The 24,876-nt window shown below is 41.6% G+C and overlaps 1 protein-coding gene across 1 annotated transcript; it reads right to left on the bottom strand.

Annotated features, from left to right (window-relative positions):
• Positions 1-257: 257 nt before the first annotated feature.
• On the bottom strand, positions 258-24,711 carry NUAK2 (NUAK family kinase 2). The gene is made up of 7 exons (XM_069756213.1): positions 24,443-24,711; positions 15,828-15,948; positions 13,715-13,866; positions 13,561-13,626; positions 9,650-9,769; positions 3,645-3,777; positions 258-2,744 (listed from the first exon to the last, which is right to left on the bottom strand). The coding sequence occupies exons 1-7, from the start codon at positions 24,590-24,592 to the stop codon at positions 1,780-1,782; spliced, it is 1,707 nt and encodes a 568-aa protein (XP_069612314.1). The 5' UTR covers positions 24,593-24,711; the 3' UTR covers positions 258-1,779.
• Between the last annotated feature and the right edge of the window lie 165 nt (positions 24,712-24,876).

A 24,876-nucleotide genomic window follows, 5' to 3' on the forward strand; every position in this document is an offset into this window, starting at 1 on the left:
TCATTCTAAAGTACAACTTTTCTCGTTAAAAAAAAAAAAACCCAAATATGTCTATGTGGACAGAAAAATATAAGTGTTATGGTTCTTGGAAGACGGGGAAGAAGAGAAGAAAACAAAAAGAAAAAAAACTTTTGGCCATGTCGAGAAGTTTGTTGAAAGACCCAAATGCCCACCAAAACGCCTCAAACTATTCTTTTTATTTACATGAACATCGTTTTAAATTTTTCTATTACCAATGAAAAAAAAACAATACACAATACGTTTTAACATTTGTTTTAATTTTGGTTTAAAGTTGCTGAAAATATCTGGACCAAAATATAGAAGCAAAAAAAGATTACAAAAAGACAATGACGCTTCTGAAATGCCCTCTCCTCACGTCATGCGCTCGTCCACAATCAATTTTTTTTTTTCAGCACAAGACCCCTTTCAAGTCACATCCAGAAGATAGATTTTCCCATACTGCTTTTTATATGAGGATCAAACTGCAGCTCAAGATGGAATTGAAACCTTCCCTAAAAAATATATTATAACCCTTAAATTGCATTCCAAGCATTCCCTTTTTCCATCTAAAAACGCATGGATGAATGTACCTTCTAAAAGTGATGTAAAAGGGGCTCAAGAACCATCATACTTCTCCATTAACAAAAAGGGCCTGCCTGCTAGGCAATCCACTTTATTTACATATTTCTACTGGGAAAATACATTGCTTGCCAGGTGAACGGTAATGCATACACCTGACAATTAAAACATATTTTATTTTTGTTGCCAGTATTAAGACTTTGATAAAAAAAAAAAAAAAAAAACCACGACAATGCATAAAATAATGGTGTCACTGCCTGTACATTCTTAAAAAAATTTGGCAAGAAAAAAATTATCAGAAAGCAAATACAAAAATAAATATAATAACGTTAAGTAAAAAAATTTGAAGGGAAAATTTTGGGTTGAGTAGTTTTGCTCCTGGCATGTTTGTGGTTTTCTGACTTATTACGTTGTAGTCTAAAGTTTATTTTTCTCTATCCCTTAAAAAAAAACAAAACAAAAAAACTATACACATCAAGTCTCAAGGTCACTTGGTGCGTGCACAGCTTTATATGTGACTATATATGTACCGTATATATACCACCAGAATTTGCTCTGTACTACTGGCCAACTGGGCAAATAAAATGACTCAAACCAGTGCACTAAATGTGGTGTATTTTCCAGCCTTTTTCAAGTTTTTAGTGTCAATGTTATCTATCAATGTTATCTTTTTATTCAAATCCTCAACCCGTGTATGATTTTTTTTCTTATTCATTTGATTTGTATTTGGATGTAGACTGGGGAAAATTGCAGTATTTTCAAGTAGAAAAGTTTGAACCAGAGTATCTTGAAGTCAATTCAAGTCTCGGTCATCCACTATGGATTAATAACCGTTTTGTAGTACACAGCAGAATAAGGACATATAAGGTGTGCACCTGCACAATTAAATATGCAATTACAGTATGTTGCTTGTATAGTAAGCGCACAATAAGGCAGCAGCTTGTAAAAGGATTAACCTGAATTATGCAGCACACCACGTGCCCTCCCAGTGCAAACATTAGAGGATGCCACCAATGTTGCCACATATACTTAAAAAAAAAAAAAAAAAAAGTATTACAAACTCTTGTCATTCTACAATACCATTATTGTCATCACATTCTTAGATCATCATATGTAAGGCAACACAGAGTCTCATAAGGCTGCTGTGACTGCTATCTTTTCCCTCAGAAGGCTCCTAGTAAGTATACACAGTACATAAGCTCAGCTGAGCTCTCGACCAATGAGCACCGCAGTCCTGTAAACCTGCATTGCTTCTTCTTCTGCCACTCCTAAGGATAGACAGCTCTCGGCTACTCGGGCCCGATAGCATCCCATATCCCAGAGCCTGGGACCATCATTTCCATTGTCCTCATTGTGGTTTAATTTCAGAAGATCTTCTGCAGAGACACTAGCCCTCATAGATCTATTTTTGCCCCTGTGACGGTCTCTGAACCGAGTGGGAAAGTCCAATAATTCAAATGATTCGGTGGAAAGAATGCTTTCTTGGCTAACCGCAGACAGTACTTTGTCACAAGCTAGTGTGCCTATAGGTAACTTTTCATTCCCTAAAGCACAGTCTACAGCATCGAAAGACAACTCTGGAGCTGCTCCAGCAGAAGAGAACTTTCCATTGCGCTTCAGAATTCCTTTTCTAACCACATTAGTAGCTGGCTCTTGTAGTCCATGTACATCCTTATTCAAACCTTCCATACTTGTAGGCTCAACAAACACAGGAGATGAGGGTGCATCATTCTCTCCCATCATTGAGCCTTCATTGTGTTCAGGAGAAGAGTAGTAGCCAGACTCCCTCTGCTGAGGCTTCTTTAAAATACCTTTTTTAGGAGCAGGTGGAACAGCAGAGGGCTTTTCCTGAGAGTCCTGAGGTGCTATTCCCCGACTCATATTTTCTCGCTTGGATCGTTTCAGTGAACGTTGGCGGGTAACTGTTGCTCCTGGAAGATGCTGGCGTAAAAACGAGCGCATCTTCGAGCCATTATCCCACAAAGGACGTGAAGATTTGCGAAGCCATCCACCAACAATTGAAAATGGAGAGTCTTTGGTTGATTCTGGTTCACTAAGCGGTTGTTGATATCCCCAGTTCACCCACCAGTGAGAGGCCACATCAGCTAGAGTGGCCCTCCTTTCAGGATTAACCATTAGAAGCCATCGAATAAGTCCGCACGCATCTGCAAGCAGAAAGACAGGTTATTAGTGGGAACAGGATGGTGTAAACAGCAGAGAAACACCTGAAATGTAAATATAACATTATTTGCTGATCACACCAACCAGCTTAGGAAGCCATTGTACAAATACAAACAAACTAAGTCTGAATGGGATTAAGGTACCGTCACACTAGACGATATCGCTAGCGATCCGTGACGTTGCAGCGTCCTCGCTAGCGATATCGTCCAGTGTGACAGGCAGCAGCGATCAGGCCCCTGCTGTGCTGTCGCTGGTCGGGGAAGAAAGTCCAGAACTTTATTTGGTCGCTGGACTCCCCGCAGACATCGCTGAATCGGCGTGTGTGACACCGATTCAGCGATGTCTTCACTGGTAACCAGGGTAAACATCGGGTAACTAAGCGCAGGGCCGCGCTTAGTAACCCGATGTTTACCCTGGTTACCATCCTAAAAGTAAAAAAAACAAACACTACATACTTACCTACAGCCGTCTGTCCTCCAGCGCTGTGCTCTGCACTCCTCCTGTACTGGCTGTGAGCGTCGGTCAGCCGGAAAGCAGAGCGGTGACGCTCTGCTTTCCGGCCGCTGTGCTCACAGCCAGTACAGGAGGAGAGCAGAGCACAGCGCTGGAGGACAGACGGCTGTAGGTAAGTATGTAGTGTTTGTTTTTTTTACTTTTAGGATGGTAACCAGGGTAAACATTGGGTTACTAAGCGCGGCCCTGCGCTTAGTTACCCGATGTTTACCCTGGTTACCGGCATTGTTGGTCGCTGGAGAGCTGTCTGTGTGACAGCTCTCCAGCGACCAAACAGCGACGCTGCAGCGATCCGGATCGTTGTCGGTATCCAGCGTCGCTTAATGTGAAGGGGCCTTTACTCCAAGAAACAGAAAGCAGTCATTGCTTACCAGAGGGGTGGCTTGGCTCTTTATAAGCACCACAGCTGATCTGAGTCACTAGCTTCTTGTAATCCTGCCCATCAAAGGGCATGCATCCATGGACCAGGATGTAGAGCAGAACTCCTAGGGACCAGCTATCAACCTGAAAAAGAACAACAAGTTGCAATCATGAATAGGAAAAAAATTGATGCACCGCCGATATCGCAATTGGGCAAAGAGGTCATCAGTAAGACCAGACTGATGCCACATTTTCATGGATTAAGTAAAAAATAAAAATTCTACAATCAAAAATGAAGAATTTGTTATTAAGACATCATATGAATGCACCATGGAAGAGTAGAGAATACAGATGAGCAAATCAATTCAGAAGCCAAATTTGTTACAAGTTTCCTGAATTACATTTTCTGGTGTTTCTAAACTCCTTCCCTCCCAGTTTACTATTCTTTGCAGTCCGTAGAGACTTGAGAGTATAATAAAACAACTTTCAATTCAGACAGAATTTTATTTAGGCTAATTAAATCTGACGGGCAAATTAATCAATCTGAAACAAATGTGGGGAGATTTGTTCATCTCTAGTAGAGAACCTTAAAGAGGAATTATATCACTACTTATATCTGGCCTGTCTTCTGCTTCAACATTATTTTAGAGTTCTGCTGGATGGAATGAGTTTTATTGATCTTTCATATTTTTGAAAATCACAGTGGATCCATACCAGTTTACACCACAAGTAGTTAAAACAATAAAAAAAAGTTCAACTCTACACAAGTTTTAGGGGATGTTTATATGGGAAATATCTGATGAGGAACTTGCACAGCAAAACAGTGGTAATATCCACATACAACTGTGAGGACATTGCTGCCATTTCTGGCACAGACCTATCACAAAGGGTGTAATCTGCTGTGACGTATCACAAAGGGTGTAATTGCTGTGAACATCCGTAGCATAGGTTGACATGCAACAATGTCAAATGAGATTCCCTAAAGTCTCATCCACAAAGCTGCTACTGGAATAGTCTAGTTTCCAGATGGAAACCACTGCATTTATCTATTTGGTATGGGTGCGCCCTGTGCTACTACCATGTGCCATTTACATATATGGTGGTTGGTGAGAAGCCCTTCCCAAAAGCACTATATTTATGGCTTAAATCCTAAAAGGGTTGAAAGATTCCCAGACATTTGGCAAGTACTGCTATTTATAAGGATTTTCTAACACTCAAGTGCAAATGACCCTAATGAACTAAGCTCCCAGCTGCAGATAGTGTTGACATTTTATTCTGTGCATTTTCCTGAATTTCTAGCCTAATAAAACGAGTTTTCACCCATACAAAATAATTAAATCACGTCCCTTTAACAATGGCTCACCAGAGCAGGACTGGAGATCTGCTCCATGTTTTCTCTGTGGTTTCTCACAGATACTTATCACAATAGATAGCCATTGATGAATGATGGTGTAGCTAGCAGTTGTTTCTCTCCCAAATGCTCCACATACGGGAGAGTTCCAGTGCTCTCTAAGAGAGCTGCTGCCAAACTCCTCTAGTTAATCTCGCTGATAAAAAAAAACAAAAAAAAAAAACGACATGCTGGATCCTTATCCCCCAATATCATCTATTGGGGAAGAAGGAGGAGTCTATTCGACAGATGTTAGTCTATTGTGTATGGGGCCTTTGCACTAAAAGGTTTATCATCTTCCAAAGAAACTGAATATGAGCATACATGATTGGGAAATTAAATTCTTCAGCACTGAACAGATTGTTAATATCTGTATTTTCTGATGGAGAATACGGGTATGTGTCCACGTGCAGTAAACGCTGCGCGTTTGACGCTGCATAGGGACGCAGCGTCAAACACACAGCGTCCAGATGTTACAGCATAGTGGAGGGGATTTAATGAAATCCCGTCTCCACTATGCGTGGTAACACGCACCCAGCGGCCCTGCGACTCCGGACATGCTGCGCATCCCAGAAAGGGGGCGGGGCTTACCGCAGAGCGGGTTTGCCGCTCCGACGATACCGCCGGTCATCCTGAACGTGGACACGCAGCCTTAGAGACAACAGCCTAGTCTACATAAGGCCACCGTGAATAATAATAATTAAAAAAAAAGGAATGTAGTCAGGTTACCGATCTTAGAAGGAATCCCCAGACCTGCCGCCCTGCACGGATCGGGGTGAGCGCCCACAGCAAATGGAGATAAGAAGAGAAATGATCCAGCTGAAGGGGGAGGTGGTTCAAATTTTGTGAGACTTTATTAGACTAAAACGATATATCGTTCTTCAAAAAAGTCTTTGCATAGCAAACACCTGGCACAGCAGTAAGGAGGATCAACACGTTTCAACTATGAAGCCTTACTCATGATCTACCTAATAGTGCAATGAGAAAAAAAAAAAAAAAATTGTATATATGTATATATGTATATATGTATATATGTATATATGTATATATGTATATATGTATATATGTATATATATATATATATATATATATATATATATATATATATATATATATATATATATATATATATATATATATATATCTCACAAGGCATTGATTGGACAATTAGAAATGCAAACAAGCATGTATAAAGAAGTAATCACCGGTTAAGAATATCATGGAAATAACTTAAATTGACATAGTAAATACCCTTAAGGAACATTGCTTGAACAGAACATTACTTAATTAATTAGTATTGCTTTATTAAATCATGTCTAGCATTAAGGCCATAGGGAATACGTGTGTCAAGCATAAACATCCAATAAGTTTCCCGATTGAAAAGCTTCTGCTGTAAATTACCTCCTCTTGGAGGTTTGTAAACCTTTTCTATATTCCACAGAATCTGAGACTTGTTAAATTACCTTTATGCACGTTGTAAAAGTGTCTGGACACAGCTGAAGCAGAAAGGGCTTTAGAATTTACGGCATCCAATAGATGCCGTCTCACCCGTACTTTTAGCGGACATGTGGTGCAGCCTACGTACTGAACTTTACGTGTAATACATTCTATTAGATACACATTTTCAGTGTTGCAATTAATGTAATCATGTATATCAAATTGTTTAGGATTATGAAAAAATGAGAATTTGTTTGTTTTATGCACATAGTTATGTTTTGCAGCGAGTGGCTCCACATCTAAAAAACCCTGTAGCGTTGAGCCAAGTAGCTCTATTAGTATCCCGTAGAGAGCTAGAGAATAGACTTGGGGACAGGATCGAGCCCAAAGTGGGTGCTCGTTTAGCAACAAATTTGATATTGTTCTGTGTTAGAATTCGTTTTAATTTGTCATCTTGTTTTAACATGGGTAAATGATTTTTGACAATATCCACAATCTGCCTATATTGTGAGCTATATATGGGGTACTGAATACTACCTTATTGTTGCTTTTCTGTGGACTATTATAAGTAGATTTATAATTTTTCGTCATTAATAAACATAGACTAATTACAAAATTAATGTTTAAGTAATGTTCAAGCAATGTTCCTTAAGGGTATTTACTATGTCAATTTAAGTCATTTCTATGATATTCTTAACCGGTGATTACTTCTTTATACATTTATATATGCTTCTTTGCATTTTTAATTGTTTGTCCAATCAATGTCTTGTGCACACTATATATATACAGTGGGGCAAAAAAGTATTTAGTCAGTCAGCAATAGTGCAAGTTCCACCACTTAAAAAGATGAGAGGCGTCTGTAATTTACATCATAGGTAGACCTCAACTATGGGAGACAAACTGAGAAAAAAAAATCCAGAAAATCACATTGTCTGTTTTTTTATCATTTTATTTGCATATTATGGTGGAAAATAAGTATTTGGTCAGAAACAAACAATCAAGATTTCTGGCTCTCACAGACCTGTAACTTCTTCTTTAAGAATCTCCTCTTTCCTCCACTCATTACCTGTAGTAATGGCACCTGTTTAAACTTGTTATCAGTATAAAAAGACACCTGTGCACACCCTCAAACAGTCTGACTCCAAACTCCACTATGGTGAAGACCAAAGAGCTGTCAAAGGACACCAGAAACAAAATTGTAGCCCTACACCAGGCTGGGAAGACTGAATCTGCAATAGCCAACCAGCTTGGAGTGAAGAAATCAACAGTGGGAGCAATAATTAGAAAATGGAAGACATACAAGACCACTGATAATCTCCCTCGATCTGGGGCTCCACGCAAAATCCCACCCCGTGGGGTCAGAATGATCACAAGAACGGTGAGCAAAAATCCCAAAACCACGCGGGGGGACCTAGTGAATGAACTGCAGAGAGCTGGGACCAATGTAACAAGGCCTACCATAAGTAACACACTATGCCACCATGGACTCAGATCCTGCAGTGCCAGACGTGTCCCACTGCTTAAGCCAGTACATGTCCGGGCCCGTCTGAAGTTTGCTAGAAAGCATTTGGATGATCCAGAGGAGTTTTGGGAGAATGTGCTATGGTCTGATGAAACCAAACTGTAACTGTTTGGTAGAAACACAACTTGTCGTGCTTGGAGGAAAAAGAATACTGAGTTGCATCCATCAAACACCATACCTACTGTAAAGCATGGTGGTGGAAACATCATGCTTTGGGGCTGTTTCTCTGCAAAGGGGCCAGGACGACTGATCCGGGTACATGAAAGAATGAATGGGGCCATGTATCGTGAGATTTTGAGTGCAAACCTCCTTCCATCAGCAAGGGCATTGAAGATGAAACGTGGCTGGGTCTTTCAACATGACAATGATCCAAAGCACACCGCCAGGGCAACGAAGGAGTGGCTTCGTAAGAAGCATTTCAATGTCCTGGAGTGGCCTAGCCAGTCTCCAGATCTCAACCCTATAGAAAACCTTTGGAGGGAGTTGAAAGTTTGTGTTGCCAAGCGAAAAGCCAAAAACATCACTGCTCTAGAGGAGATCTGCATGGAGGAATGGGCCAACATATCAACAACAGTGTGTGGCAACCTTGTGAAGACTTACAGAAAACGTTTGACCTCTGTCATTGCCAACAAAGGATATATTACAAAGTATTGAGATGAAATTTTGTTTCTGACCAAATACTTATTTTCCACCATAATATGCAAATAAAATGATAAAAAAACAGTCAATGTGATTTTCTGGATTTTTTTTTCTCAGTTTGTCTCCCATAGTTGAGGTCTACCTATGATGTAAATTACAGACGCCTCTCATCTTTTTAAGTGGTGGAACATGCACTATTGCTGACTGACTAAATACTTTTTTGCCCCACTGTATATGTTTTCATTGCACTATTAGGTAGATCATGAGTAAAGGTACCTTCACACTCAGCAACTTTACAACGAGAACGACAACGATCTGTGACGTTGCAGCGTCCTGGATAGCGATCTCGTTGTGTTTGACACGCAGCAGCGATCTGGATCCCGCTGTGATATCGCTGGTCGGAGCTAGAGGTCCAGAACTTTATTTGGTCGTCAGGTCGGCGTGTATCGTCGTGTTTGACAGCAAAAGCAACGATGCCAGCAACGTTTTACATGGAGCTAACAACCAGCGAGAACGATAAGTGAGTCACCGTTACGTCACTGGATCGCTCCTGCATCGTTCTGGAGCTGCTGTGTTTGACGTCTCTACAGCGACCTAAACAGCGACGCTGCAGCGATCGGCTCGTTGTCTATATCGCTGCAGCGTCGCTGAGTGTGACGGTACCTTAAGACTTCATAGTTGAAACGTGTTGATCCTCCTTGCTGGTGTGCCAGGTGTTTGCTATGCAAAGACTTTTTTGAAGAACGATATATCGTTTTAGTTGTCTAATAAAGTCTCACAAAGTTTGGACCACCTCCCCCGTCAGCTGGATCATTTCTCTTATCTACATAAGACCACCCTCTTTTTTCAGTACCAGATTCAATAAGACAGATCTTTAGTTCCACCGTGTGTGATGCACATTGGCCATAGTTTTGGAGAATGCCACCATCCTAGTAGACTACGGTACTTCTAAATGAAATTTTGGGTGGTCTTCTTAGAGGCTTCATTGTATTTGCACATCAAGGAGAAAAACACAAATGTATTCTCACCTCAGGTCCTTTATACGGCCTGCCGTTGACAATTTCTGGAGATGCATACAGTGGGCTACCACAATAGGTCTGAAGAAAGCTGTCTGAGTGGTAAATGTTGGAAAGGCCAAAATCTGCAATCTAAAATGAAAAAAATGTATTAATTATTGTGGTTAGCTACTATACTCAAAATCACAAAAGACCCCTCGCTTACTATGATGATCTATCTCTATCTTTTTTTCTCACGTTTGTCTAATAAGCTTTGGCTTTTTCTCTATTTGGTGGTTAATGGCTACTCAAGTTTTTGTTTTTGCTTATATTCAGCTGAAGCACAAACTTATGGCTTTAAATGCACGAGAAAGAAAAGGTTAAATACGCGGCTGGGCAGGTACATACAAGGAAGGGTGATCATTCACAGCGCTCAGGATCCTGTATGTAAATGAATGAGGAACATTCTCTCTCGCTCCCCTCCCTCCTGTGTTTGCATAGATATACTGGACTATTGCCAGCATGGAACATTCAAACAGCTCGCCTGCTGGAGGATAAAGTCCACAAACGGCAGACCAGCATTCAAAAGATGCTGAGTATTGGCTAAAGGACAAGGCCATCTCTAACCCAATAACCGTATACAGAAAAAAACAAAAACAACATGTGTGGAGAAATACTGGATTACTCATTAAACCATTTTTTGAGGTTTGTATCTGGCATGTTAGAATTGCTAGATTTGTTCCAAAGTCCTGCTCAAAAATGAACACACTTTTTCAATATAAATACTAGAAGCTATTGGTCAATACACAGTAGTGTTACACAAGTTATGGGCTGGGACCAGTAACATCTCTGTTGCATGATACAAATGACCTTGGTGTACTATCATAGTTCACCATGTTGGAGAGATAAAGACTACAGGGGACTTCCCAGCTTAAAGCAAATTGCATATTTTACAGCAGAGCCAGCAAGGTTTTGTTCCTCATTATTCCCTACAAGAGAAGTTATTACTTCAGTAATACAGTGGGTGCTTTAAACCAATAAAAGTCACTACCGACTGGAGCAATCAAGAGGCCGTCAGTCGCTCACTTTTGTCCATATGCAAGGAGTAGCTGAGATCTCAGGTCACTGACAAAGTAAGACATGCATTGTGGAAGAGCTGGAGACATTTGTAAGAAATATTAGCTGTTCTTTTAGCACTTTATATTAAGTTGTGTGTCCCTTAAGGAACATTTTTTTTTTATTTATACTTAAAGGGAACCTGTCACCCCCCCTCAGGAGTTTGTAACTAAAAGAGCCTCCTTGTGCAGCACAAAAGCGGCATTCTGACAAGGTGGCTCTTTATTTACAAATGCCTGCACATGCTGAAATAAACCCTTTATAAAATGTGCCCCCACATACCCTGAATCCGTCCGAGAGGCGGGACTTTCCTTCCTAATGAGACGTAGCACAGCCGTCACTCCTGGCTTGTGCGCGCCGCCTCCTCTTCCTGAATTATCGTTCCTGGCGCCTGCTCTAAGTTTTTTTTCCGGGCATGCGCAGTTGCGCTGCCCTTTGTACTTACAGCGCAGGCGCCAGGAACTATAATGCAGGAAGAGGAGGCGGTGCCCGGCGCGAACAAGCCAGGAGTGGCGGCTGTGCTGCGTCTCATTAGAAAGGAAAGTCCTATAGAGGTGGAGCCACATATTGATTACTGTAATAAGCGGTAACGGTGACCGCTCAGTACAGGATGAAGCTGCGGCGTCGGGGAAGCAGGGACTGCACAGCGCCAGGAGCAGGTGAGTATAACAGGGAGGGGGAGCGCTGCGCGATATTAACCTGCTCCCCGTTCCGGGCGCCGCTGTCTTTAGCAGTGACGCTCAGGTCAGAGGGCGCGGTGACGTGGTTAGTGCGCGCCCTCTGCCTAAACGTCAGTGCAGAAGACGCTGAAGATGGAGCGGCGCCGGAACAAGGAGCAGGTGAATATTGAAAGTGCCAGGGGCCTGAGCGACGGAGAGGTGAGTATGTGATTTTTTTTTTTTTATCGCAGCAACAGCAAATGGGGCAAGTGTCTGTATGGAGCATCTATGGGGCCATAACGTTTGTGCAGCACTATATGGGGCCATAACGTTTGTGCAGCACTATATGAGGCAAGTGTCTGTATGGGGCCATAATTAACGTTTGTGGAGCACTATATGGGGCAAGTGTTTGTATGGAGCATCTATGGGGCCATAACGTTTGTGCAGCGCTATGAGGCAAGTGTCTGTATGGGGCCATAATTAACGTTTGTGGAGCATTACGGTATATGGGGCAAGTGTCTGTATGGGGCATCTTATAGGGCGATAATCAAGGTTTGTGCAGCACTATATGGGGCAAATATCTTTATGGAGCATCTTATGGGGCCATAATCAGCATTTGTGCAGCATTGTATTGGGCAAATGTGTCTATGGAGCATCTTATGGGGCCATTATTAACCTTTATGCAGGATTATATGGGGCATATTTTAATATGGAACATCTTATGGGGCCCATTATGAACTTTATGGAGCATTATATGGGGCTCCTGATTCAATATGGATTTTCAAAAAACACAACCTACTGATGTCTCAATTAATTTTACTTTTATTGGTATCTATATTTACTGGTAGCTGCTGCATTTTCCATCCTAGGCTTATACTCGAGTCATTAAGAGTTCATATACAGGTACGCTTGATGTTTAAAGGGAACCTGTCACCTGAATTTGGCGGGACCGGTTTTGGGTCATATGAGCGGAGTTTTCGGGTGTTTGATTCACCCTTTCCCTACTCGCTGGCTGCATGCTGGCCGAAATATTGGATTGAAGTTCATTCTCTGTCCTCCGTAGTACACGCCTGTGCAGGGCAAGATTGCTTTCCGCAGGCGTGTACTACAGAGGACAGAGAATGAACTTTAATCCAATATTTCGGCCAGCATGCAGCCAGCGGGTAAGGAAAGGGTGAATCAAAAACCCGAAAACTCCGCCCATATGACCCAAAACCAGTCCCGCCAAATTCAGGTGACAGGTTCCCTTTAAGGATGAGACGATCACTTCCACACCCTTTGTTTCAGTGGCTAGAATAGAATTTTAGGACTTGTTAGTGAACAGCCTCCTTTTCTGCTCCTCCCGAAATAGCACCATTGCAGACCTCTTTCTATGCTGGATACAGAAATCGGTCATAAACAGGACTTCCCATGACTCATGTGTTGAACTTTCAGTGCAGGTGCACTGACTTTAGGGTAAGGCCAGACAGAGTGGCCAGGTCACAGCCGTTGTGCAGCCGACAACTGGATCACTTGATTTTGTAGGAATTGTAATCAGCTGTTAGTTTTTGTTCGTTAAACAGACACCCTTACATAATCACGCATTTGTCGTGACAGTACCGTCTAGCCTTACCTTTACCAAGGCTGTGTACCAATCACAATAGGCCACTGTACCTGCACCCCCTCATTCTAGGCATCATAGATGACCCAGAGGTTAGACCACCACTGGTCAAAAATTGATGGCATAGCTGCTCTACTGTATAAAAATGATATTGAGTAATTCTAAGGACTGCAAATGTCACAGGTATCTAAGATGTTCTTGGAAGTGGACATATCTAGCTAGAAAATGTAATGACCATGGGTGAGCAGACATTTTCTAACGCTAGACTTCATCGCAATAGTCAGCTACTCCCCAGCCTAAATTTTCTACTTGTAAGACACATACCTGAATTAAACTCCATAGTAAATGGAGAGTAAATGATAATTCAAGCATGCTTGTCCTTCACAAGTCCATTAATACCACCACCTATTCTGCTGTGAGACTATAGAAAGTAACACGTCAACAATTCAACTGTTTACTCAAAATGTGAGTGGTATGTAGACTCAGAGGATAGCACTGTAGGCTTGCAATACCAGTGAGTTTCGATAACCACTACCTGCATGGTTGCGAGGTGCTCTAGGCAGGCTCACCTTCACATTTTTATTTTCATCCAGGAGAATGTTTTCTAGCTTGAGGTCCCGATGCACAATGTCATTCTGAAAGAAAAACAGATTAGCATACTTGTGATTAGAAAAAGAAGCAGCAACACAACATTTTTATGCTTGACCTAAGACTCCTACATACCGCATGACAGTACTGGACAGCAGATACAATCTGCCTGAAGAATCGCCTCGCCTCTTGTTCACCAAGTCGCTGCCGTTCACTGATATAATCATATAGGTCGCCTTGGCTTGCATATTCCATTACGATGACTATTTTACTGCTGTTCTCAAACACTGTAGCAGATAAGAATAATGAATGTTATTAAAGGTCTATGAACTTGAAGATATAAGAAATGCAGCTCCTAATATAGAACACAAATCAATAACCTAAAATTAAAAAACTTGATGCAAACAACATCTACCACCATTATCTGCAAGCTTAGACTGACGCCAAATCTTAAAGTATTATTGAAATCTTACATCTTGTACATGCATGGTATATGAGAGCCCTCAAACCCCACTAAATATACTAATGCCACAGGCAGAAAAGGAGCAGATCCACGTGAGCGTCTATGAAGAACCAAACGTTCAGGGTGTGATTCCTCCTGATTTCCCAATAACAAGTTTGGAGAAAGCAGACAGAGGTGGATCTAATTGCCATGGGTGTGTGGTCACATGTAACAATTTTTAATGCAGATTAAGTGACATAATGTGATAATCACAGACATCTAAAACACACAACAACATTTACAGTGTGGCTTAAAAGTAGATCTGTAGTGAAAGGCCCACTCCACCTAATATATATATTCAGCATGTTCCAATATCAAAAACATCCAACCTTACAATACAAGACGATACGGTGGCCATCTACCTTTAGCTGGGCATTCTGTAGCAAGTGATAAGTGTCAGGTATCTAAAAGACTAATTCTTAACCTTTTCATGTCCTCTTCTGATGTGCGTTTAGCTTCGGGATATGTACAGTAAGCCAATTTTAAACTATGTGATTAAATCATATGGCTCTGACCTGAGTGCAACCGTCAAAGGCAAGGTAACACTTTTAGCCAACCAAACAATCCCTAAAAAACTGAAATCATGGCCTCATTCAGGTGTCCATTTTTCACGTACGCCATCTATCTGCTTACCCTGCTTAGAAGAGATGTGACCCCGACTATAGATGCATATACCCGAACGCATGTAAGGAAACACTACAAAACTACTATAAACCTTAAAGTCTGCAGCTTACAACTAATTATGGAAAAAGTATGTCTGACTCCGATTTGCATACAGTATACGGATCTACGGGCGCCTTACAATACACGGAGAGCTTTTAGGAGGAAAGGACAGAAAATGACAGCAGGTCCATTTGCAGTAAAGTGGCAGCCTCCTGTGTACTTGTGCCAGGTGGCTGGCCTGCTTTATGTCTTTACAGCCGTGTTATCTCCCTGGGCTGATAAGCAGCCGTCCTGGGTTTTTTCTGCCCTGTGCACTTTCGCTCTGAGCACGGCACAGCAACCGAAACCTCACACTTGGTTTCACTGTGCTGGAGTTCATTTATTTCATAGTAATGATACTTCTCTTATTAAAAGAAACAGATCTCTGTCAAAAAGTTCATCGAGATCCACCAGATAAAAACAGAAGAATATTAAAGCACAGTGGGAAATTAAAAAAAAATACAATAAGCTGAGAGGTGTTGTGTAAAGTATTATTGATACACAAAACCCCAAAATTCACAAATGTTACATAAATTATTTTCACTTTATAGACTGTGAAAAAGCAGCAAAAGTCCCATTTACGCGCTAAGAGAGTCCCTATGAGTAATCTCTGTGCTGTTTGCCTGCAGGTCATCAGTCTGTCTCGTACAGTCATCTGTAGTCTTTACTTTTCTTCCCAAGACAGACATCCTTCATAGTAAATGCTGGGAGATGATTCAGTCCACCTGTACAGGCCTGCCCCGTACCCCGCAGCTAGCCTGCCTGTGCCAGCATGCCACTCTGCAGGATGCAATGTGTGTGGGTGGGGATGTTTTTTGGTAATTTTATATAAATATGAAGCATACGAAAGCTCCTTACTCATACCATTATTTATGTGTTACCTTATGTGCTCCATTAGTGTTAATTACACAGTCTTTATTCTGAAGCCGCGGGGCTTATAGACCGTCATTATCACAACTACAATCGGTGTGCTCACGTGGCAGCCTGTATACGGCTGCAGGGTTTATGGACGGGTACTCCAAATGCACACCTAGTTCTTCTTACCTTCATATATAGAAATGATATGAGGGTGGCACAGGGAACTCATAATCTCCGTCTCTCTTCGAATGTGTAGCATATCCTGTTCATCTTTTATGCGGTCCTTCCGGATTGACTTAATAGCCACCTGGTAACACAATGACAAGGAAGAATTAAACACCACATTATACCAAAGAACACAGCTTAGAGCAAATTATTCACAAGGATTCTGATTGTCATGTTATCTTTTGCCTGCATAGCGCTGATTTATTCATGTATATACAGTGCTACCCCCAGCGAGTTCACAATGTTCCCTACTTCATATACCCACAGGCAGCAGATTTAAGGGTCGCCTGTTGGGCTGTGTTCACATTTATGACGTGACCTAATGGACTTAAAAGAGGGTCTCTTGAGAGGTCCTTAGCCTTAGAAGTTATGGAAGGCCACCATTTTCGAGATATGGAGCCCATTTAAAAGACGAGGAAGCTATGCTTTCCAGTAGGACATGTCTACCAAAGAAGCTGGCGAATGTGGGACCTACCTCTTAGTTTCTGATAATGTCCCAACAGGGAATATGACAAAAAGTTGCCCGGCTGGGGCAACCGATTAGGCTTTTGAAGGAAACAAGAGTAACTAACCCCAAGGATGGGGAGAACAAATTCTTTATGCAAATATAGTCCTAATCGCAATAAAATGTGTTTTACAGATATATCTGAATGTTCTGATTCTTTTCTAAAAGGGTGATCACAGAATAGATATTTCCTGTGAGTGATTCTTATAACGAACAGAGCTCTGTTCACATCATTATTCCATTGTTCTGCTGAATAAAAGGAGCTGAAACACAAATGATGGCGGTGCTAGACCAGGAGTGAAAACATCAGCTTACAGACCCCAAAGACTATAATGGGGCCATCCCCTCTAGTTTCTGTCATGGCTCCTGACAGAGCCAAACACAACCTTAGACGCACACGTCTCCGTCTAGAATGGGAACAATACATTACGTCCAACACCACAGCCAACATAAAACGTTTTAGGAGCAGTGAAGAGTTAAACTAACTGAATGCCCACAAAGAACTTAAAGTAGCACTCCAGCAATGTATTTATTTTTTGCTCCTTGTTTCCATCATCGGCCAGATTCAACAGAACCTGATCTTCACAGTTCTCCATAGTACGGGTCATGCCACTGGAAGACGAGACTGTGGCGGGCTGCCAAAAAAGGAGCTTTACACTTTTTAGCACAAAAGATAATGTTTATTGAGAGCGGTGAAGCATAAAACTCTTCAATTAAACAGCACATAAACAGAGGGCAGTGTATACGTGCATTAGCTTGATATGAACATCTGTCTCAGCTTTATGAAGGAAGCAGAGATATGCTCCTCAGGCTTACACAGTTTCTTCAGAAACCAAACACTCATTTTACTATTTTATGTATGAGGACAACCAGCAGAATATTACACTTCTGGCGAAATGCTCTGCAGCGCAAATCTTTAAAATAATGTTTCCTCCTTCCCCTGGAATTCTTCGGCTGGGAGGGGGGCATACCTCATATATAAAGAAAAACAGAACAAAGGAAAACAAAGACACTCCAAATCTATTGTAGGAGCAAGAATGCGGAAGTAACCAGACGGACAGACAGACAAGGACAGAGGATGTGTCACATATGGGGGTGGGAGGCGATTCTGACCCCAAGTGTTCCTATCTCTTATATCTGGGTGCTTGGAGCATGTAAGGGCTGTGACAACATTTGGTAAAGACATGCTTTTTTTGTTGTTTCAGGTGGGCGTTCGCTGGGTGTGCAGCAGTGGAAAATGTGTTGCATCACTCATAGGATTGAATTACAGGCTTTGTGTATATTGAGGCTTGAGCCTTACTCTATTCACAAGCTGGGCTGCTTCTGGGCAAGGTGGTCTCATAACGTACCCTCAAAACTGCCCAATATATCTGGGCAGAGTCTGACTCAATGACCAGCATGTCCAACAAACCAATGACAAGACTTATAACATGTGAGCGACATTGATGACTACCTATGCTTTTAGTAAATGATCCCATCATTATCAATCTAAAACGATTAGACTTTTCATCGCACACCAAGCAAAAAGCCCACGTAGAAGTGCACACAACAGAGCTCAGAAACTGATTGGTAATGTAAGGTATATAGATGACACATGACATTCAGTTATACAGTAAGTGTAAACCGTGTAATTATTAAAGATAAACAAGAAAGCAGGTAATATAAGCATGACAAGCCAGTCATGGCTCTATTATATATATTTCACGCAAAACACAAATATTATTCTTTAGCTTTCCTGGTTTCTGGGCTTTTCCATACGTGGGAACATTGTAATATACATTGGTGAACTGAAAGCTGTTAAGTCTCTATATAACGATAATACCTTGTTAATGGGTGCTAAATACATAGTGCATTAATAAAAACTCATAAAGGTGACAACATAATCATAATGGCTTCTCGTACTTATTAAATTGATATCACGTATAGTCACACTGAGCGATAGTTATCAGTCTGAGGCTGCGTATGTGTGGGTTCAGTTTATTATGGTCATCCACAAACAGATCCCCATTTCCAATCTACGGATAAATACATATTTGGGCTTGTGCACATGATACTCAATGGGGCTGTGCATGTTCGATTCTTTCCTTGGAACGAGTGGTAATCAAAAAAAAAAAAAAAATGATAAATCAAGAGACTTGTCCAGAAAAAAAAAAAAAAAGTACAGTTTTTATAGAGCAGAAGTTAATAAAAATTTACAACACCATTTAGGGTATGTGCACACGCTGCGGATCCGCAGCGTTTCCGCAGCTGCGGGTGCGCAGCGGTTTCCCATGAGTTTACAGTACCATGTAAACCTTTGGGAAATGAAATCCGCAGAGCACATGCTGCGGAAAAAACGAGCGGAAATGCAGTGGTTCCCCAATAGAAAACTGCAGGTGTAAACCCGCAGCGGAATCCGCAATAGAAACTGCGATAAAACCGCAGGAAAAAACGCAGAAGTTTGCACTGCGGATTTATCAAATCCGCTGCAGAAAAATCCGCAGCCCTCACAGATACATGTGCACATACCCTTACAATTTTCCCTGTCAATGACTTACAATGTGTCCATAAAAATGGGATGCCATATGGTGGCTCTGCATGAAATTCATTTTTTTGTGCACCCATAGACTTAAATGGGCCAGTCTAATCTTACAGTAAGGTACTATTGCATTCAATGTTTTTTTCCCCCCCATTTATAGATTGGGCTTGTGAAAAAGAAAAAAAAAAGAAATAAAAATCACTCATTTGGTCTGCCCTATGGAGGAACATTGGTCTGAATGCTGCTGCACTTGGAACAAAAACATGGTGTAAACTTGGCCTAAGGGGTCCTCTACAGAAGCATTAGGGATTGATGGATATTAGGCCATGTTCACACGTTCAGTATTTTAAATCAGTATATGTAAGACAAAATCAGGAGTGGGTGATAAATACAGAAGTGGTGACGTGTTTCTATTATACTTTTCCTCTATTTGTTCCTCTCCTGGTTTTGTCTTACAAATACTGAGGTAAAATACGGACCAAAAACTGAACGTATGCATGTGGCCTTAAAGGGGCATTTCAGTATAAAATACTTATCACATATGACAAACAGGGAGTTCAAAGGTCCAAAACGCGTAATAACTCATATGTCTTACAGACTGCTTGTCTATCCTTTTTATGGAATATACGCTGATGAAGAGGTTTTTTAATAAGTTGGGAATAAACATTGATTTTATCCATTCACACATGCTGGATCCCTTACCACCATGGTATAATTATCACCTATCACCTGGCATGTTCCTGCTATTCTAACCGCCCTCTGGCCCCAGACTTTAGATAGCTGTTGGAAAAACGTTTGTCTAGTCTATAGCCATCTTCTCCGACTGTCCCATAGAGTTGAACTTCGCTGATCGAGCGCTCCAATGTTTTTTATGAGAGCCGCTGCTAGACTACTTTGAAGGTGGATTAGCGCTTAGAGAACAAAATTATCGGCAGTCTGAAATCAGACATGCCAGATTCTTCTCTACCCAAACAACTTTTCAGGGGACAATCAGGAAGTCTCCATACACATTAGACAGTCACCGGAGGCCTTCAATATGGACTGGATCCGCTGAAGCTAGATTAACCTGTACAGGGGCCTTAAATCTATGGTACATGGCATGCGCACCACACTCTGCTATCTTTGTCAGTCTAAACCAATATCACTGCACAAAATTTAGAAAAACATTTCTGACATGCAAAAACAAAACCCCAAAAAATTAGTGACCAATATAGCCACCTTTATGATGACACTCAGCCTTCCATCCATAGATTCTGTCAGTTGCATGATCTGTTTACGACCAACATTGCGTGCAGCAGCCACCACAGCCTCCAGACACTGTTCCGAGAGGTGGACTGTTTTCCCTCCCTGTAGATCTCACATTTTATGAGGGACCACAGGTTCTCTATGGGGTTCAGATCAGGTGAACAAGGGGGCCATGTCATTTTTTCTTCTTTGAGACCTTTACTGGCCAGCCACGCTGTGGAGTAGTTGAAAGCATGTGATGGAGCATTGTCCTGCATTAAAATCATGTTTTTCTTGAACGATACCAACTTCTTCCTGTACCACTGCTTGAAGAAGTTGTCTTCCAGAAACTGGCAGTAGGTCTGGGAGTGGAGCTTCACTCCATCCTCAACCCAAAAAGGTCCCACCAGTTCATCTTTGATGATACCAGCCCATACCAGTACCCCACCTCCACCTTGCTGGCGTCTGAGTCGGAGTGGAGCTCTCTGCCCTTTACTGATCCAGCCTCTGGCCCATCCATCTGGCCCATCAAGAGTCACAATCATTTCATAAGTCCATAAAACCTTTGAAAAGTCAGTCTTAAGTTATTTCTTGGCCCAGTCTTGACGTTTTATCTTATGTTTCTTGTTCAAAGGTGGTCGTTTTTCAGCCTTCCTTACCTTGGCCATGTCCCTGAGTATCGCACACCTTGTGTTTTTTGTTACTCCAGTAATGTTGCAGCTCTGAAATATGGCAAAACTGGTGGCAACTGGCATCTTGGCAGCTTCACGCTTGATTTTCCTCAATTCATGGGCAGTTATTTTGCGACTTTTTTGCCCAACACGCTTCTTGCTACCCTGTTGGCTATTTGCCATGAAACGCTTGATTATTCGGTGATCATGCTTCAAAAGTTTGGCAATTTCAAGACTGTTGCATCCCTCTGCAAGACATCTCACAATTTTGGACTTTTCAGAGCCCGTCAAATCTCTCTTCTGACCCATTTTGCCAAAGGAAAGGAAGTTGCCTAATAATTAAGCACACCTTATATAGGGTTTTGATGTCATTAGACAACACCCCTCATTACAGAGAGGCACATCACCTGATTTACTTAACTGGTAGTTGGCTCTCAAGCCTGAACAGCTTGGAGTAGGACAACATGTATAAAAAGGTTCATGTGATCAAAATACAACTTGCTTAATATAATTCTGCACACAGTGTATATTTGAGGGCACAGCGTATTTCTGATCACCTGCTCCATTCAACTCTTCTTTGCCAAGGTTTAGATAGGGAGAAATGGGGGATACAAAACCCATTTTGAAAATATATGGGCGTAGAATTCTGTAATCTGGAACAACACTTATCTTATTAGTCATGGTGGTGTAAAAAGAACACCTTACAAAGGAAAAAAATAAATAACGATGCTTCTTCATGCATATACCAAACTAATAATGGCGAGCACTAAGAAATGTGATGTTAAAGCTCACTGAAGTCAATGGAGCGAAACTGTGATAACAGAAGTAGCTTATGGACAGGTATAGCACAATTTTTTTAATTTTTTTTTATATTTTAAAGGAAGAAAGAATGTTTTTCTAATCTTTGACAACCCCTTGAGGGTATGTGCACACGTCAGGATTTCTTGCAGAAATTTTCCTGACAAAAACCGGACATTTCTGCCAGAAATCTGCATGCGTTTTTACCGCGTTTTTGGTGCGTTTTTTCCCAAATGCATAGAATTGCGGGAAAAACGCAGAAAATCCGCAAAAATAATGAACATGCTGATTTTTTTTTACCGCGATGCGTTTTTTTCGCAGAAAAAACGCATCCATGTGCACATAACATGCAGAATGCATTCTAAATGATAGAATACATAATGTATGCGTTTTTAATTATTATTATTATTTATATAGCACCATTGATTCCATGGTGCTGTACATGAGAAGGGGTTACATACAAGTTACAAATACAAGTTACAAATATCACATACAGTAAACAAACTAACAATGACGGACTGATACAGAGGGGCGAGGACCCTGCCCTTGCGGGCTTACATTCTACAGGATTATGGGATTTAATGAGTTTTTATAGCGTTTTTACCGCGAAAAACCGCGAAAAAACCTGAACGTGTGCACATAGCCTCAGATTACATGAAACAATTAGTAGATAAGTACCAGCAAGTAAATAAAACTCAACCAACAAGAGCAAAAATACACTTCAACCGGTTTATAATTTATGGGAGGTTTGTCTCTATCTGAAAACTGGAAAGCTTAGGGAGAAAAAACAAATCTAGGAATTTCCAGAGTGGCACCTGTTGTCACTGATGCTAAAAAAAAAAAAAATCCTGAATTTGTGAGCTCATCTACCACTGAAAAGTCAACAGTAGCAAGAGAGAAATAACCCCAAAGAAAAACAGGAATCACGAAACTCGACGGCTATTTTTAACAAGTCGTCTGCACCCACGCACGCTCTGCACAGCTCACTTGCTTTGAGTTGGCCGCTTCCCAGAACTGCAATGTGTCATTGTGTTGATGGAATGGACACAACTGCATGGGGGAATTTCAGGCAAACGATCATGAGACAGATAGGGGGCAGATGACAAAGGATGTTCTGTATAGGAAGGATATCCTTAAACATGATGAGATCACCCCTTGTACTTCGTAGGAGGACATCCAATCAGGAGAAGAGTTATCCACAAAAGGTAGCCATCAGCACTGTCTTATAACCACTATGCTTTCCCCCTGTTCTGGCATCAGGGATATATAGCCACCTGTGCGCGTATATATAATACGGTGATAGTGAAAAGGGGTTAAGAGCAGAGAGCGTGTGACTGTAGGCCAGGACACAGCCTGGAATTTGTTCCATAAAAGAGACTGAGCCTTTATCCACAGATTACCAGCTAGTGCAAATGTTTGCAAGCAAATCGGCTATTGTGCGTAACCGTGCAACAACAAAGAGCGTGCGAAGAGGAATGCCATCCCCGAATCCACCATCACCAGAGTGGTTACACATGCAGCTATCAGCACCATGGCACCGCACAACACATATTCTGCCATTAGGTCTCTGTATTGGGAGAGTCCCGACCACGCCAATCAGTACAGCAATGCACAATATTACATATATACATACACACATATAAAGCCATTTCATTCTCACAACCTATTTTGCCAGTATTTTCCCCATTGAAAACCATAACAGAGTTCTGTTCCCATGTTTACTAATAAGTATAAAAAGCAATAAATAAAAAAAATATCAAGAAATATGGAAAATGTAGAAATGCCCACTCTTTACAAAAATGTTGTGCCAAGAGAACCTGGTATATACAGGTTTCACATAGGAATCTTTTAAGGAATTAGTCTTTTTTGATGAGCCAAAATTTTGTAACTACATTAATCCCAATAATCCTGATGTAAAAAAAAAAAGTCACATAGGACACCACCAGTAAGTTACTGTAACCCTAGCTATTCATTAGCTCGAGTCATAAGGAAGTAGGATCTCAAAAATTCTCATTTACTAAGCGGATATGTCTGCCAACAAGTCCCAAGGGCAAGACGCATGGCAATGCCAAGTAGGGCTGTAATGTCTGAGGAACAAAACGAGAGAGACCTACAAACAACCGTCTGCAAAGGCAAAGGCTGCTGGTCTGGGCCGGAAGCAAATATTCAGGTATCACGGGAATAACAATTCACTGAAACACCATTACCAGAATCCTCGTTTTATGCCACTTAGTAATATTTTATGCAAATTAGCTGCAGCTACATAGAACACACGCTGCGCTCTGATCAGACTGGATCTCCAAGTTCAGGAACATGGCTGTAGATGGACCCATGTTAACGGATCCTTACAGGGGCCCTTCACGCAGGGCGTTTCTGCAGCATTTTCTCCACATGAAAAAAAAGCAGCGCCGGAAAGAAATGCTTTTTTTTTATTTCAATTAAATGAGTTAAAAAAAATATTATATATATATATATATATATATATATATATATATATATATATATTTATTTATTTATATATATTTATATATTATCTATCATGCTGCAGTTTTTAATTCCACTTATCTGTACTTTATAGCGGAAAAGACAAATGGAAAACCAAAGCGCAAGTGTGAACCCTGCCCCTGTGATCAGCAGTATAAGCGCCTCTACATTATTTCATAAAAATAGTAAGAAATAATAATAATAATAATAAAACACAGTGCACAAATTATGTTCTATACACTTGGGCACATGTGATGAGCAGTGAAGCCGCGGGCACAGGTGGTGAGGGAGGCCACACACTGCGCATGTGCCAGCACAGAACACCGGCAGTATCCCCGCCACCGCACAGACCAGAGTATGCCGGGCCCGGTCTCACCTCCTTCCCCTGCTTGTCCCGGGCTCGCTTCACCGTTCCGTACGTGCCTTTCCCCAGAGTCTCCAGGAACTCATAGCGGTGCTTCAGGTTGTGCTTATGAAGATGCCTCTTGACGGCCTGGCGGCGCAGCCCGGCTTCCCTCACCTCCATCCCGGCGGAGACTGCAATGTACCAGGACGTTACTGCACCGAGCTCTGTACAGCAGATAACAGGGCGCGGTAACAGCAGCACAGCGCACCTCCCGCCTCCACACACAACTAACACTAGGTAATGCACAGCGCTCAGCCGGCTCTCACCTCCTCCACGCCCACTTGATGCTGATTGGCTGGGCTGGTCACCTACTGCTTGTCGACCCGCCTCTTCCACCACGTGATTGGTTGTTCGTCCAGATGTAGTAAATGCTGCACCTTTACGGGAAAAGCAGCAGGTGTTTG

This window comes from Ranitomeya imitator, chromosome 3, assembly GCF_032444005.1.
Source record: "Ranitomeya imitator isolate aRanImi1 chromosome 3, aRanImi1.pri, whole genome shotgun sequence".
Taxonomy (NCBI): domain Eukaryota; kingdom Metazoa; phylum Chordata; class Amphibia; order Anura; family Dendrobatidae; genus Ranitomeya; species Ranitomeya imitator.